General features: G+C 37.3%; 1 protein-coding gene across 2 annotated transcripts; it reads left to right on the top strand.

The window, feature by feature from the left end:
* Positions 1-7,885: 7,885 nt before the first annotated feature.
* On the top strand, positions 7,886-16,683 carry LOC147173745 (G protein-coupled receptor-associated protein LMBRD2B-like). 2 transcript variants are annotated; one of them, XM_086077227.1, is made up of 17 exons: positions 7,886-8,039; positions 8,784-9,003; positions 9,283-9,392; positions 10,412-10,510; positions 10,592-10,759; positions 11,179-11,389; positions 11,483-11,557; positions 11,621-11,725; positions 12,863-13,046; positions 13,185-13,366; positions 13,974-14,107; positions 14,193-14,298; positions 14,963-15,060; positions 15,218-15,321; positions 15,411-15,457; positions 16,036-16,150; positions 16,224-16,683. In XM_086077227.1, exons 2-17 carry the CDS (start codon positions 8,830-8,832, stop codon positions 16,295-16,297), a joined length of 1,986 nt encoding a protein of 661 aa, XP_085933353.1. In that variant the 5' UTR covers positions 7,886-8,039; positions 8,784-8,829; the 3' UTR covers positions 16,298-16,683. The 2 variants fall into 2 exon arrangements, with proteins under 2 accessions (XP_085933353.1, XP_085933354.1); XM_086077228.1 differs by lacking the exon at positions 13,185-13,366 and having other exon boundaries at positions 12,863-13,042.
* The last annotated feature ends 32 nt before the right edge of the window (positions 16,684-16,715 follow it).

The raw sequence follows: 16,715 nt of genomic DNA, 5'->3' as shown, positions 1-16,715 counted from the left end.
TTGTCCCGGCATTGAGTGCGTTTCCATGAGTCCTCCTTGCAGCTTCTGGTGAATTTGTAATTAGTTGTATATTTGTTTCAGCATGTTCAGCTTGGTGTGATGATCAGCTGTGAACTCAAGTGACCCCGTGCCCAGCACCCCTTTTCAATCGCTGTCGTCTGTTGTTTGATTTCTTCTCGCCGTCGCCAACCTTGCTCTCCTTCCCATAGCGTCCGACTTTGTGACGATATCTTCTCTCGTTCTGGCCATGGCGTCGTCGGATGCTGCTAGGTCATTCGTCACCCGTGAAATGTGGTCACAGGTCGATTTGACTCACTGTTTCTATTTAACTCATTCACTGCCATTGACGGCTATAGACGTCAAAAGTTCATTTGAACTATTTCTATTAGTTAAATTTTTTTTTCCACTTTTGTTAACAAGAGTATGAAAACCTAGAAAACAATTATTGTACATTTAGAACGGATAAACACATTTTGATTACTTGTGAGTTAACTATTGAAGTCATGCAATTAATAACAATTTAAAAAAATTATCGCCTGACGCGATTAAAAAAAAAAGAGAAAAGATTATTAAAAATGAATCATAATTGCATGACTACTAGTTAACTCACGATTAATCACAAATTTTATGTCTGTACAATACATTTTTTATACTCTTGTTAACAAAAGTGGAAAAAAAAAGTTAAACTTATAGAAATAGTTCAAATGAATTTTTGACATCTATAACCGTCAATGGCAGTGAATGAGTTAACTAGATGACACATTTTGTGATTGACTGAGGTGCAGCATCTATTTTTTTTTGTGCGACACGGTCACGGCGGAGCTGAATAAGCAAGGACAAAGATTACAAATACAAGGCATTCCCACTGCATTTAAAGAAGTGAAATGCTAATCCTAACAGAAGTTTTCAGTGACTGATCCTTTTCAACACAAAGGGCCCTATTTTCCACGTAAACACCGCCACATCTTCAATTTGTTGATAGTCAGTAGACGAGACTTAAGACCAAGTAAAACCAGCTCTAAGTTAAGAAAATACCAACAGAAAGAGCACGCCACTCGTGTGCACAATTAGAGAGACTTTTGTTTTCCAAGTGTAGCATGAAAAATGAATGTGAAGTTATGGCGTTGTTACCGACTGCTGCTTTGGTTGTGCTTTGTCAGTAAGAATTGTGAAGAGGTCCAGACAGTCAAATGCATCACTCATGCGGAGGGAGCGCATGTTTGGCAACCATGTTGCGAGTTGCATCAGCAAGTTCACACACGTGTGCGCGACACACACACACACTGACTGTGGGAGGACAGCATCTGTCTTAGCCACTTTGAGTAGGAATAATTAACCTCAGTGAGGTTTTGTCTTACATTTTGTTCACTTAGCTTCCGTTTGTTTCACTTGCAAGAGTATAATTCCAGAGGTGGGGGATTTAAGTCACATGACTTAACTTGACTAAAGTTGTCAATTTTAGGACTTGACTTTGACTTGAACTATATGACTTGACAAGTCTTGCCTGTTGTAGTAAAAAAAAAAATCTGCATTTTCACATTAGTGAGCCTTCTGTTTATGAGAGAAAAGTTATTGATTAAATCTGGCAAGCCACCAATTTGTTAAGATTAAGATTGTTAAATTAAAACGTAAATATGGACACAACAACTATGACATGTTACTTCAGCTACCCTCGAAAAACCCACAAAGACAGAAAAGGCTAGCTTCACAATTTTGCTCACAGGTTGCTAGTCAAACATCAACTCTTTTTTTTATTATCACAAGTTTCACGGATTCAAGAATTGTTTTGCTCTTGTTTATATATAGCCCTATAACGCCAAACGTATCGTATTAAATACAATACATTTTGAGTCCTCTATCTATCTTCATGAGAATAATATTCCCCCCCCCCCCCATTAAAACCCTGACGTATATGATCTGACACATGCATTGCACGGATAATCCATTAGAGGGCAGTATCACCCAACCGATGGCTTTTTCAGCGACCTTGCAAAATTGCCCCAATTGAGAAAAGAGATGGACCTATACTTATGAATAGCGGGAACTATTCTTTCAGATTTTGGGAAATGCAAATATTGGATATGTCTGTTTATTACCATATTTTTGTAAATTATAAATTTAAAGCCGTGCGACCGGATGTATCAAATATGACACAAATCAAAAGTCGTATGTGGAAGTTGATTTTCATTTTGTGTGTGTGTTTTTGTTCAAAAGGACCAATAAATACTCTATTTACAAATAATCTGAATTTTCTGTCATATATTTCATGGTTCAGGCTTTATATGGATATTATCACGCTAATAACATAACTGCCAAATCTCATCTTTTAACTCATCCTTTGAAGGGGAAGTCAACCCCAAAAAGTTCTTTACAATAATATTTTATGTGCCCTTTTAAACCATCTCAGGGGGCGGCCATTTTGCCACTTGCTGTCGACTGAAAATTACATCACAGTTGCTCAGGGCTCAGGTTACAACTTACAACCAATCACGGCTCAGCTTCAGAAACCAGGTGATCTGTGTTGTGACTGAGCAAGATTTGTATGTCTTGACTAACGCCTTGGCGGTTTCACAAGATTGTGGGTTAAAATCCAGCCTTCCTAGCTATAGCCCACTAATCTGCGACCCGGCGTCGTCGTCCAACAGGTCACAACCTCACTTTGTTTTGTGTCATCGAGTATGGGTCCTTATCACAGATGCACTTCAGGGAAAGCTAACTGTCTGAATGATTTTTTATTCATTCAAATTTGGCAAGATTCTTAACAACACAATTTTCTGTGGAGTGTCAAAACAGTTTGTCTTCATTTTACAGGGACTTTAAAGCTTAAAATAACTTATGACTTGTAAATACATATCTGAAGTCCCTTCCAGGCTGAAAATGCCAGTACATGCGGTCACAAGGTAGCGCCGCATAATGTGTTTACTGCTAACACAATTTGCATGTGCTGCATTCAGCACTCCTGAGAATTAAGACACACAGACTTTTGTCATGTAAAACCGTGAAACATAACACACACATATGGATCACAAGTTTGCAAAAAAGCTAACTTGGGAAAATAGGAGTCTACACTTTTATTCAGTTCAACTTTTTATTCTTATTCTTATTATTATTACTATGGTGGAGTAAAGGCATGCAGAGTATTTGAAGGTCTAAAACTATCACTGGTAAAACCAAGGTCTGACTGTGTGATTGTGTGTGCATGCTTGTGTGTGTGTTTTGGGGACATCTGTTCTAATAATCACAGAGGAAAGTCCCTATCATTAACATTTAGTAGCTATCATACAAAATAACATTGTAATCTCAGTATTGTTGCTTGAAATAAACACAGTTCAGTCTGTTACATTGTAACCAACACTAGTATGGGGATTTTAGTGTGCTTGCATGCTTGTGACTTTGGGAGAAAAAAATGGTAAAGTCAATGAAAAAACTACATTTTGAAGTTAATTTTTTGTTGTTGTTGTTGAACAATCTGTGTTCATTAAAAAAAAAAAAGAATGGAATATTTTGGTTTATGCCTATTTTAACAATGAATACAATAAGAAGCAATTAAGCAGTAAGAACTTACAATGGTTAATAAGTGCCTTCTAAACACTGAAAATAACCTTATTTATGCCCAATTATTATGTTTATCATTTTAAATAAATGGTAAAACAATTATTATTATTATTATTATTCTTGTTGTTGTTGTTGTTGTTGTTATTTACTATTATTTGGTTGTGATTAATTTAATCATATTAATATAAAAACTTGTCTGCTTTATGTTATTGCTTTTGTTATATATTGATTTTGAGGACAAATGTGTAATTTTTTTAAGGACGTATTTTAATTTAGTGTTTACTATTGAAACCTTTTGATCAGCTAATTAATTGATTGATACAACATTTATTAACTAAATTTTTTTGTGTATATACTATTCCCTAAAATAATGCGTGCTGTGTACCATTCTGGTCATCTTACACCGAAGTGAGTGAAAGTGTACACGTTCACTTTTCTATTATGTAACGCCTCAACTTTCCAAATGTTACGTAATCTCCAAAAGCTGCGTGAAATCCAAACATTCACTACGATCTCGGATCACCCACTCAAAAGGTATGTTCTAAAACAAAGAAACAGATATATTGTATATGTGCTTTAATGCTAATATAAAGACTGTTATTTTAACCCATAAAGCAATAGAAACAACACCAATCCCTACACTCCCATCGCTGAGCCTGGCTTTTAAGCGGGACCCCCACCATTCTTGACCTTCGCCTCAGAGACCCACATGGCATCTGTGACACACGCGCACATGCATACACACACGCACGCACACAAACACTCACAGCGAAGTCAACAACAGAATCCTTTGTTTTTGCTGCACCAAAGACAAAGTAGCTTGTAAATGGGAAGAAAGGATGAGAGAAGTGCCATAAAATGTATAGAAACAACAGGTACTGTAAATTTCTCTACACACACACACACACACACGCACACACACAAAGTTTGCGTAACTCTACCGAGGCCACGTTGCTCCCCAAGGGCTGATGTATCCAGGACAGGTTATAAGATCTGCGGGCCGCAGTCCCCCCCCCCCCCCCCCCCCCAAAGACGGCACAGAACTAGGGCCGCATTGTTTCATCATCATTGTGCGCAAGGGTTTCCCATGGATCAAGTGTTGAGAGCCAAGAGAGGGAGAGTCCCAGCGCGCTCGTTTCTGTCGTTCAGTGACTCGTATGGTCGTGCGCTGTTTTGACATTGAAGAAACCGCGGACCCTAATGTTTGAACTCTCCTGCTAACCAAAACAGCAGCACCTTCCAAGAAATGTAAACATTGTTTCGACTGGATTAAAGCATGGAGTTTTACCACACGTTGTATGAGTTCCATTTAAGTTAAGTATAAAGATAATCTTTCATACAGAAGCTTATATTTTATTTCCTCAAAAAGTGGTATTGGGTCTTTGGGGGTGTCACCCAGAAATAAATGCCACCCCCAAATAGACACCTTCATTTTCCCATCAAACTAACAAAAACACATCAAAACAGGTCATTATGTTATTTGCATAGCATTCCATTGCTAACCAAAACAGCAGCACCTACTTAGGCACGTAAACATTCTCCAACATGGATTAAAGTGGATAGATTAGCACACTTTTTCAATTTCCACTTAATGGCTCCCCATTGGATGTTGAGTAAATAAATGCCACCCAGGCCACAATTTGCAGAAATAAGGTTGTGAGTGTGAACATCTATTTGCGGGGGAAAGGGCCCAAGTCCTGTTGTGAATAAATAAAATTAGTGAGAAATTCATGCCCCCTGTAAAAGGGTGTGGACATGCCTTCAGATGCCACAAAATGCCACTACTTTTGTCTAATGAAAGCTCTTAACTCACTTCAAATGGTTTCATGGACACTAAGATGCCACAAGATGGTGCCAAAAAGCAATGTGGCTATGCTATTGCTTTGGTCTGAGCACCAAAACAGCTAAAATGTGAGCAGCCAGTGATTGATGATTGGTCCTACTCCACCATTAAAAATAAATAAATAAATAATAATAATAATAATAATAATAATTAAAAATTGAAAAAAATATTGAATACAGTTTTTAAGGCTCAGTTATTTTTTGCTACGCCCCCACAGGAGGAAGAAACTATTTTGCATTCCTCCACAACTCTCCGCCGTCACTCTAAATAATATTATTTGTCTATAAAAATGCTATAAGTATGCGTCTGAAAAGGAGCTAATAATCCTTGCGCACTCTGACAATGAGATGTCATTGTCACCTTAGTGAATGTGCAATTACACATTATTCTAGTATGGAAAAAAAGAAAAGGAAAGAAAAGAAAAGAACATGTTCTCAGGGGTCACAATGACACCCCCCCCCCCCCCCCCCAGCCTAGCATCGCACCATGCCTCCCTATATTTGAAAAGGACTTAAAGAGCAACTGGACACCAAATCTACTTCTTCTTTTTTTGGGCCGATAAACTATATAAACGTATGTCTACTAATGTTGTCTACATGACCTGGTCATTATTTTTGACATGTTAGTGCATGTTTGTTGAAAGCTTGAATTTGAGGGCAAAAAAACTTTTGTTTAAAAATAATGAATTATTAGTTCACCACTTACATGACATCAAATCATACACATTGTCACTTTAATACATGAAGTGAAAAATGCACTTTTACAATACAAACAGTCAGACAAAGTCGTCAGTCAATGGACCACTGAATTCTGAAGAAAGAAAGAAAGAAAGAAAGAAAGAAAGAGGGCCTCCCTCCAACAGTTTAATCAATAAACAAGCCCGTCCACTATTTGCGAAAATTCGTCTGTAAGGGCCATTACATTGAATATAGTGGCATCTAGTGGTGGGAGTGTAGTATGACACCAGTATTCGGCTGTTTAGTATTGTATATGCCACAAACTCAGATATCAATTTGGGACAGTCCCTCAGTGCTTTGCATGAAAAAAATATATATAGTGGGGGGGAAAAATTATAAACATTCGATAAAAAATTATACAATTATGTTAAATAATCACAAAATGCTATTTCAAAAATACAAAATCTTTAAATGAAGATTTTACCCCCCAAAAATTGACAAATATTTGAAAATGACAGATTATTAAAGGAAAAAATACAAGAATGTTCAATGAAAATGCTCACATGCACACACAAATACAGTATATAATGTATGTGTGTTTGCCTCTAAAATAAATATAATTATATATTATACATTAACAAAAATACTGATAATAATCATAATAATAATAACAACAATAATGTTTACAGTAATGTATATTGAGTGTTAGTGGCTCGTTAGACTAATCCCAGAGAGGGGTGAAGTGCTCATGTAGGCTGACAGATGGCCTCACTAATAAGTACTGGTGCTTGCAACTGCTGCGAGTCTTTCACCGGACACATTCAAAGACGTCGTCAACAAGATGGACAGTTTTCTGGATGAAGGGACTGAACATATGGATATTTTTGGCTCAGGGTCGATAGATGGAGGATGGTCTACTTGTCTGACACTGGTGGAGCACATGTGCCTGGACTTGCTGGGCCAAATGGACTTCCTGCTGGAGCACAGAGACGCGTGCTTCAGTGTAGCAGGCCCGCTTTATTCGGACGACCTCTACGTGTGGCTGTTCCATCACATCTGACCAGAAAATGCAGATTCATCGCAATACACAACGTGTATATTAATTATATAAAGAGTATCTTGTGAACTATAATTTTTCCGGTGTTTGAACAATTTTTTACACTAATGCCAACTAAAATGCTGTAAAAATGTTCTCAAGCTCCATTGTTCTTATATATTATATTGCTTTTTTGTTTTGGCACAGATATAAACAGTTGTAATTAACCTCCCTCAAATAAATGCTTACTGGGGGATACACAACACAAGAATTACAGACAATGCATAAAAAAATATTAGGGGGAAAAAGGCAATAATGCTTGCTGAAAAATTATAGAAATAAATACTGAAACACTGATAAAAACATTTTGAAATTTGAAAAAAATACATGCATTTCGAAAAATATATGGACACCAATATTTTAAATGACAAAAATACATGCTAATACAAAAATATGACATGAAAATACAGAAATATTAGATCATTAAATTATTTTTTATTAGACAAAATGACGTATGAAAAATAAAAATATTAGGCAAAAACAAAATGTTAGTTGAAATATACCCCCCAAAAATATTAGAACATTAGACGCAAAATACACTAATATTATTGCTACTGCTACTAAACTTGGGGTGATGATTAAAATGTGCCTGTAATTATAAAAATATAGTTTTGAAATACCTGTTTAAAAAAATTTCGCCTTTTCAAATGTCAAATTTGATGTCACATACGCATCATCCGGTAATATGATTTCCGGTTGTGTTTTCTAACTACATTACCCACAGTTCTATGCGGTGTTAGTTGGCTAGCTAGCAAACGAAAGTTGCTGATTTTAAAGTTGTTACGCAATGTAATTTCAAAGGTTGTGTACGTTTGTATGAAATTAATCGTCTCAAAAGCAGAGTGTCAGCATCTTGACTCTAGAGAAGGTAAGATGTCACGCCTAAAATGAGGGTAAAAGGGGCTAAATGTCTCTGTAAATCGTGGTCAACGAAGCTGTTATAGCTCCCAAATGGTGAGCAGAACCATTCACGGTCTCTATAGGTTTTATTTTATTTTAATAAATACATTTTAATCGATACTACTGCTCATATTATCATGTTGGTAGCAAGCAGATATTTAAACCCTCGTTAAACATTTTAGACCAACTGCAATGCAAATTACAGTGGAATTAAATGTCATTAAACCGCTCCAATGGTATTCGTCGACCGTATTGACATTGGTTTTTTTGGGGGGGGGGTTTTCGGAACATCCCGGCATTTAACGGCGTATTGTATCGCTTTTGCCTGTGAGTAGCAAACCATGCAGATTGTTATAGTAGTCAAAATACATTTTATCACATTTTAAAATCAAAATAACTGTCACAAATCAAATTCCTCACAAATGAAATTACAATGATGCAAAATGTAATGCTTTTCAATGGACAGAGAGTCATTTCACCGTGTAAGACCGCGTCATTTTGACTAGTGACATAAAATTGGAATTGTCATATTGTCACCTTCCTGAGATCTACATAGTTTAGTAGTTCTGCACAATCTAGCTCCATTCCTGACTCCTCTTTGCATATGTCCTCAATAGTCATTGTTATTTTGTTTTAAACAACATTTTCAATTAACAAATAAAGGTCTTGGAAATCGACAATTACAGCGAATACCTTTACTGATCATGTGCAGTTGACATTCCATCATGACATCCTGACGCCGGTGACTCCCTGTCACAATGAGCGGCGTGGTATTAGGCCTGGTACTCGCGGCCGTGTTCTTCCTGGCGCTCGCCCTCCTCCATCGCTATGGTGACCTGAGGAACCAGCAGCGGATGGTCCTGCTGGGGACGCTGGCGTCCTGGTACCTCTGCTTCCTCATTGTATTTGTACTGCCGCTGGACGTCAGTACGGTACGTACACATTATAGAGCAGAGGTGCCCACGTCCGGTCCTCGAGAACACCTATCCATCCTGTTTTCCTTGTCTCCCTCCTTCAACGCAGCTGAATTCAATGACCAACTCATCAGCAAGCTTTACAGAAGCCTGCTAACGATCTTGATCAAGAATCAGGTTTGTTGGTGGAGAGAAACATGGAAAACAGGCTGGATAGGGGCTCTCCAGGACCAGCCCTGGGCGTCACTTTTGTAGAGTGTGCTTCAGTGAGGCATTTTAAATGCACTTCTCTTTCAGACCATCTACAAGCAGTGTCTGTTGGATAACACCCATCATCCTGCCCCTGTTACACCAACAAGAATCTCTTATACGACAGAAAATGGATCCACTCTTTATCCAACTAAGAGGTAACTAAGATGGTGGTAGTCTTCAACGCTACACTACATATCCATCCAACCATCCATCCATCCATTTTCTATACCACTTATCCAGGTTTTTATTTTTTGTTCCGCAGCAGGGAGCTTAATGTTTTCTTTGCAGGTTGTTCATCTGAGAGACTGGAATGCTGTTTTGGTTAGCAACTGAATTGAATATGGCTCAACACTTGAAAAATACACCAAAAAATATTAGAAGCATTTAAAAATAGTATTAGAGCAACATTTTTGAAAAATGTGATACAAATACAAAAACATTGCAAAATAGTACTTGAAATGTCAGACAAAAATCATAGAAAGATATTCAATAACGAATACAAAAATATTAGCCAAATATACGCAGCTGCTAGAAATTAATAATTTATGCAGAATATTTTACAATAAATTTAAAATATGTGACAAAAAAAAATAAAAAGTAGTATTAACATATCACAAATATTAGATAATAAATGCAAAAATTGAAAAAAATACACAAATATAAGAAATTGAAAAAATATTAGATGAGTAATAAGAGAAAATGTAGATGCTAAATTTAATGTGACAAAAGCATTTGAAAATGGTTCTAAAATTTTAGACACATTAGTTTATAAAAAATGAAAAAAAATCCAAATTAAAATAAAGATATTTGAAAAAAGGATTTGATGAAAATTTTAAATATGTGATCATTTCACATTAGATGACAAATACAACAACGTTATACAAAAATACAACATCTTCAGAAAACAATGTAAACACATCCGATGGAAATAAAGAATTTTGACAAATACAAAAATATTAGACAAAAAACACACCAATGTTCGACAAAAATACACAGATTTTACTAAACATTACAAAAATATTACATTAAAAATTTATTAGAAAATCATATTTTTACAAAACCCTATTAGATTTCAGCTGTAAATTAAGGCAGTTAAACATGATGATGATGATGATGATGATGATGATGATGATGATGATTATGATGATGGTGGTGGTGGTGTGTGTGTTGACAGTGCGCCAAGTGTGTGTGAAAAGCCATGGAGTTACATACCAGATGATGTTCTTCCTGTCTTCTGGAGAGTTGTGTATTGGACCTCTCAGTTTCTCACTTGGTAGGACACACTTCATACACACACAATTGTACCCAATGAAGTGGGTGTACTGCCTATAGTACATAATCTTTGTGCGTGCAGGTTGCTCTTGCCCTTCATGCAGTCGTACGCACGGTCAGGAGCATTCTCCCCATTGGGAAAAGTGAAAGCGGCTCTTGTTGAGAATGCCATCTACTATGGCACCTATCTTCTCATCTTCATCTTTTTGCTCATCTACGTCGCTGCGCACCCGCAGTGGCGACTCACGTGGTCAGTTCTCATTGATGTTGTCAGTTTATTCAATATGTTTTAATGGTCTCACTGTGCTCTAGTGGTGAACCCATATTAACATTTGACATCCCACTTATAGTGACATAAAGGTTTAGCATTATGGTAAGTTGGTAACATATCACCATATTGCTAAGAAATACATCTAAATATTAGGGGAAACTGCACTAATGGGGGCAAAACAATAATATTACTGCTGTTGGGCTGAAACGTCCTAGGTTACAATTTTGTAAATTGTCAGTCTCATCAGTCCACACGTACGGATGTTGACCAATCACAAGTGACGTAATGTTAATGGTTGAACAAACATGCTGTTCTTGGGGTCTCCTGAGGATTATGAGTGTGCAAAATATATTAGACAAGAAATACAAAAATACAATATTTCGGTCACCTGTGTTCAGGACTGAGTTTCAGACCATCTGCATCACGGCTGCCAACACGTGGGGCCTTTTTCTTCTGGTGCTGTTGCTGGGCTACGGCCTGGTGGAAATCCCACGTTTTTATTGGCTGTCATCCTGCCACACCCACTTACTGGCCAAGACCTACTTCAAGGTGGCAAAGATGGCCAGCGAGAAGGCGGCGGCAGAGGAGAACTTGGCCGATGTCATGGAGGTGAGGGCGCCGAAATGCTGCTATGTTTATTTTCACTACAAAGCAAATTCTGGATTATGTTTGCGTAACGAATGTCCGCTCTGATGTCATCAGGAGGTGTCAGCCATCAACGCGTCAGTTAAGTACAACCACACGCTCAAGAAGTTTGTGGACACCATTTTGACAAAGGTGAAGCTTAAAGTAACCTATACTCTCTGTTTATGTTCATTTGCTAATATCATCTCACTTCAGTGTCCCATAGAGTACCAGGAGGAGATGGGCAAAGATGAGGAACATCTTTGTGAAGATCATCTCGTCCTTCCAAACAAAAGAGGCCTTGTTCAGCTTCATAAAAAAGTAAACAAAGAGACTTCAATGCATTACGCTGGATAATAAGCAATAATGCTTAGAAATTACACAGAAATATCAACACAACCCCCTACAAATTTCAGATAAAATATGTCATTTTTCAAATATGAAATTATTAGGAGGAATTTTTTTTTTTAAGATAAAAATGGCAAATGTTCTAAAAATATACAACTGTGCGTGATCAAATTAGGTATTAGAACATACAGAATATGAAACAAAAACACTTAATATTGAATCAGAAATACATTTGGACAAAAATATAACTAAAATACTAAATGTAATGAAATACTAGAATAAAGATCAGGGAAACAATACATCAATCAGGCACCCACCCAACCCAATAAAAAAGCACAAAATATTATAAACTAAATATTTCACAAAAATATTCAGTTAGGGCAAAAAAAAAGAATATTCGGGGGAGAAATGTAAAAATATAAGAATAATACAAAATAGTAGAGGACAAATGACAACAAATATTTTTGAAAAAGTGGGGATAGAACATCCTACAAAATATAAGACAAAAATATTCAATAAAAAAAAAATACAAAATCATGCAAATTGTGACAACGTATTAGACACAAATATTAGGAAAACTAAATATTAAATAAAAAAATAAATATTAAAACAATTGGAAATATAGTAAAATATAACACAATATGTTGGGCAAAAGCAAAATATTTGACAAGAATATTATAACAAAAAATAAACATAGATCACCGGTTTGGTTAGCACTGTTAGCGCACTTTTGAGGTTTGTAGTTGGAATCTTGACTCCTGCCCGCCTGTGTTGAGTTTGCATGTGATCTTTGCACTTGCATGAGTTTTATCAACACGCTTTATTTTCCTCCCGCATTCCAAAAATAGACAAATTAGGTCAATAGAAAACAAAATTGTCCTTAGATGGGAATCGTAGTTTCCCTAATAATGCCCTTCATTGGTTGAGGCATTAGCATTCCATGGTCAAAGAGGGCAAGTTATTTGCAACACTTTAGACTAGTCAATAAATTAATAACAGACATATGTGGGGACTGACCAGTAGTCTAGATTTGTGAAAAACATGAGCTTGACCAAATTTGGACATAACCAGTTTGTAGCTGATAGTGCCGATACTATATGTGTTTTTCAGGTGATCTCCGCCGTGCAACAGTGCCGCCAGACTCGGGTTCAGTGGTCCATGTTGTTGGAGCGGATTTTCCATCTTGAAGACGTTGCTAAGAGCCGCAGCAGCCCGACGTGTCACTTTGTGCGCAGTTTTACCACGACGGAGCGTGAAGGCTGCATCCGGAGGTTTCTTTACACTCCTAAAGTAGGTGAGTGTGTGGAAATATTCCCATTTTCTTAGATTGTTTTGACAAATATTTGTACAATACGTGCAGTAATTCCACTTTAAGTTGCCAAACTGCGAGTATGTGGTGGTCAACTGTACTGGATGCGTGTGTGTTGTCCAGAGTGGTACTGGGAGTGCGTGTTCCGTCAGGTGTTCTACAAGCTGCTGGCGTTGTTGCTCTTCTTCTTCTCTGTGGCCGTGGTGTGGTCCGAATGCACCTTCTTCAGCGTGCATCCGGTCCTCTCCCTCTTTGCTATTATCGTCCGCATGACTGAACAGCAACGCTACTACGTTTGCACTGAGGTGGGCTCCAAGTTGCTCGACTTTCAAAACAAAATTTGCCATTGACATGGATTCTATTTTGAGTCATTCACAGCAATGGCATTTAGATACAATTACTAATCTTACGGGCAATGTTTAAAGTAACTTAACATTTTGTCATTATTAAAAAAAAATTTTTGTGCTTATGGACAACTGACATTTTTGTCTTCACTTTGGACACTGCTCTTGAAAATAGGAGCTGCTTGCTTGCTTTCTTGCTTGTTCAACTCCCTAGCTATGCTCCTTGTTGACTTGCCATTGGTCATGCAGCAGTAGTACATTGACAGAGTACCACAATTTAAGAGTTTTTCAAGAACTGTTGCTCAGTCACTTTTTTTTGTTTTTGTGTTGCTAGAAAAAAATTACACTTACTTATTTTACCACTAGATGGCAGCAGCAATCTTAACAGCCAGTGGTTATGTTGCAATGCAAGTTCAGGCTTCATATCTGTTGTTTTTGTAGATTATTTGGATGAAAGCATGTCACAGACAAGTGTTTTGAATTCTGACAAAAAAAAAGCATAACATGTCTCCAAGTGAGCCTCAGAAATACCTTCATTGACATCCTTCTTTTGTCCCGTGTCCGCCAGGTGGTGTGTTTTGTCACCGTCCTTTTCTTGTGCGTTTGCGTCTACTCCACCGTGTTCCAGATCCGCGTATTCAACTACTACTACCTGGCGCCGCATCACCAGACGGACGCTTACAGCCTGCAGTTTAGCGGCATGTACGCACGCACAGCACAGCACACTCATGGTTGCATCATTAGGTACACTCGCACGCATCTACGATATCATGTCTTCTCTCTCAAGGTTATTTTGTCGCCTGACTCCTCCCCTGTGCCTCAACTTCCTGGGTCTGATCCACATGGATCCCGCCGTGTCCCAACCGGATCGAATACACACGTCTTATACGTCTGTGGGTGGACTTATTGTCATATTGCAATGTCATGAAATACATTGGTACCTTGACTTAAGAGGTTAATTTATTTTGTGTTACAGCACCATTGATCTGTTCCGGACCTTCATGTAGTGTAACTAAATGCCAAAATAAGTCTTAAGTTGGGATTTATTTTGTTTGAGTTTTAAGTCTTAATGGTGCTACGGAGTTGATTGCTTAAGATAGAACAGCATTAAAATGTATTTGTATTTTTAACATCGTGCTGCTTTTGCTTTGCCAAGTCGGCTACACAAACGCCTTGCTCATGTTTTTCTATAATTTCAAGATTTAATTCAATCAATACACTTGATCATTTATTCTATTTCGGCACTCTGTTAGGATCTATGGTTAGAAAATAGAAGTATAATAAAGTAGAAGAATTAAAATGATAGTCAAATTAGATAATAAATAATATTAATAAATAAAAAGAAAATACTTTGACTGCATGGTATACAATATGAACTGACGGTGGCGAGAAGTTGTGAATTAAACTGCCGCCATCCAGCAGTGGAATGACACTTGTTAATCACATTTTTTCTCGCAACACAAAGCAAAAAACTCATATGTTGGGGCACTTGTAAGTCAAGGTACCTTTGTACAGTATGTGATAAGGACTGACACTCACTTATTATGTCCCTATTAGATCATGGGTTCCATGCATCTGCTGACCTTCATATCCAACGGCTTCTACATCTATTACCCTGTTTTGGTATTGCTGCTGTGCTTTGCCACGCTTTACAAGTGAGATATTAAATACCGTTGTTGTCTTTTATGCTATATTATGCATTTAAAAGGTAGTCCTCATTTTTGACAACTGTTTTTTTGGAGGGGGTTTGGGTGAACCTAAACTTTGAGTATTGTGAATTAACAGGAATTTCATGCGTACGTGTTTTTCTAGTCTGGGCTCTCGCTGTTTGAACCTGCTGGGCGTCCATCAGTATGTCGCCGATGACGACCTGAGCTCGGACCTGGTGGATGAGGGCATGGAGCTTGTCAGGAGAGGTCGCCTTCGCATTGTCACTTTGCCAGTTGCTACAAATGATATATGTCTTCCTCTTTTGTTTAAAATGTTTTGTCTTTGTTTTTCGCAGAAAGAAGAAAACGTCAGAAAAGCGAGGATACAGCCATTGGAAGATTTGTTAGTATTTTGCGTTGTGGTTCTACATATTTATTGTTTACTGTAATTATTCTTCACATGTACAGTGGAAATAGTGCAAATAGGTGAGTTTTTCAGAAAATAATGGAGATTATGCTAAAAGAAATCTGTGGATAGGCCGTTTTGTGGCAAAGAGCTATGGTAAAGTGAGTTGAGGAGCTTGATCTAGAAAAAAAGTAGTACTTTGCCTCGTGTGGCATCTAGGATTTGTTTTTAACCTTAAAGTTAAGGGTTTATTTGTTTTATATTTTACGACTCACCGTGGTTAACTTCTTTTGACAGGATGACAATGAACAAAGGCAGGTTAAAAAAAAACCCAGCTGTTTGTTACATGATACTATTCACTGTGGTTAATCTCTTTATACACTTGTATTATCCAGAAAAATGACTTGAACGTCTCACCTCTACAGTTAAAGGCTTTATGATGGCCACAAAGTGACCCGGAAAGGGCCAGCTGAATAGCATGTGTTCAACTTGAGAAGTTTCACTGTATAAATACTTTTTTTACTTATGTAATTATTTCTCACAAAAAAACATACTGTATTGCTTTGTGTTGTCAGGCGTGGCGAGAGCGATATGGAGGAGTCCACGGGGCCTCCGGGGAGAGCAGAACTGGTTACACTGAAATTAAAGATGCCCGGGAAACACAAATCAAAAAAAGCAGTGGGGACTCATGTAACGTGTCAATTTTTTAAAATTTTCTTTACTTTTACTAAAAGTTTTGTGTAACATAATTTTGTCTTTGCAGTTATCTCTTTCGCTTGGCGAAAGTCAGATGAGCAGCAGAGGACTTTACTTCACGACAGTGACAACGATGGATGATGACAAAATATTCTCTCCATGAGCAACCATTTTGTTTGTCACTGTATGCCCATGTTGTCTAATGTCATGACTGCACTATTTCTATAAGGAGATCCACACTGTGACATTACCCATTTTTGGGGTGTTATTTGACATCCAGAAGGCTGAAAGGGAATAAAGGAAGCTTGCATTGTTTAACATTTAGAAGGTCTTAATGAAGTTATTCTGGAAAATCTGAATTTGCCAAGAGCATTAATGCAATCTATTCTGACATGTTTTTCCTTAATCATCTCTAGAAACTGTGAATATGCATGAATGATGTGTGTGGATTGTCGTTTTTTCTACAAATGTTCCTTTTTATGTGGGGATTCTTTGATAAGTTATTAAAGTATACATTTAAAACCTTTTTTTGTGATTCTTTGTTCTCTCTGTCTTTTAT

This window comes from Leptonotus elevatus, chromosome 5 (genome assembly GCF_054856555.1).
Source record: "Leptonotus elevatus isolate MCC_2025b chromosome 5, RoL_Lele_1.0, whole genome shotgun sequence".
Classification (NCBI taxonomy): Eukaryota; Metazoa; Chordata; class Actinopteri; order Syngnathiformes; family Syngnathidae; genus Leptonotus; species Leptonotus elevatus.
Note: the sequence above shows the minus strand (reverse complement) of the source record. Positions and strands in the feature narration are given on the sequence as shown.

Excerpts from the sequence above, each read along its gene's own strand:
- LOC147173745 (XM_086077227.1), top strand. The coding sequence starts at position 8,830 with ATGAGCGGCGTGGTATTAGGCCTGGTACTCGCGGCCGTGTTCTTCCTG. Across the intron at positions 11,558-11,620 it reads TGGACACCATTTTGACAAAG|TGTCCCATAGAGTACCAGGA; the intron begins GTGAAGCTTAAA and ends ATCTCACTTCAG. Across the intron at positions 13,047-13,184 it reads TCTTTACACTCCTAAAGTAG|AGTGGTACTGGGAGTGCGTG; the intron begins GTGAGTGTGTGG and ends TGTGTTGTCCAG.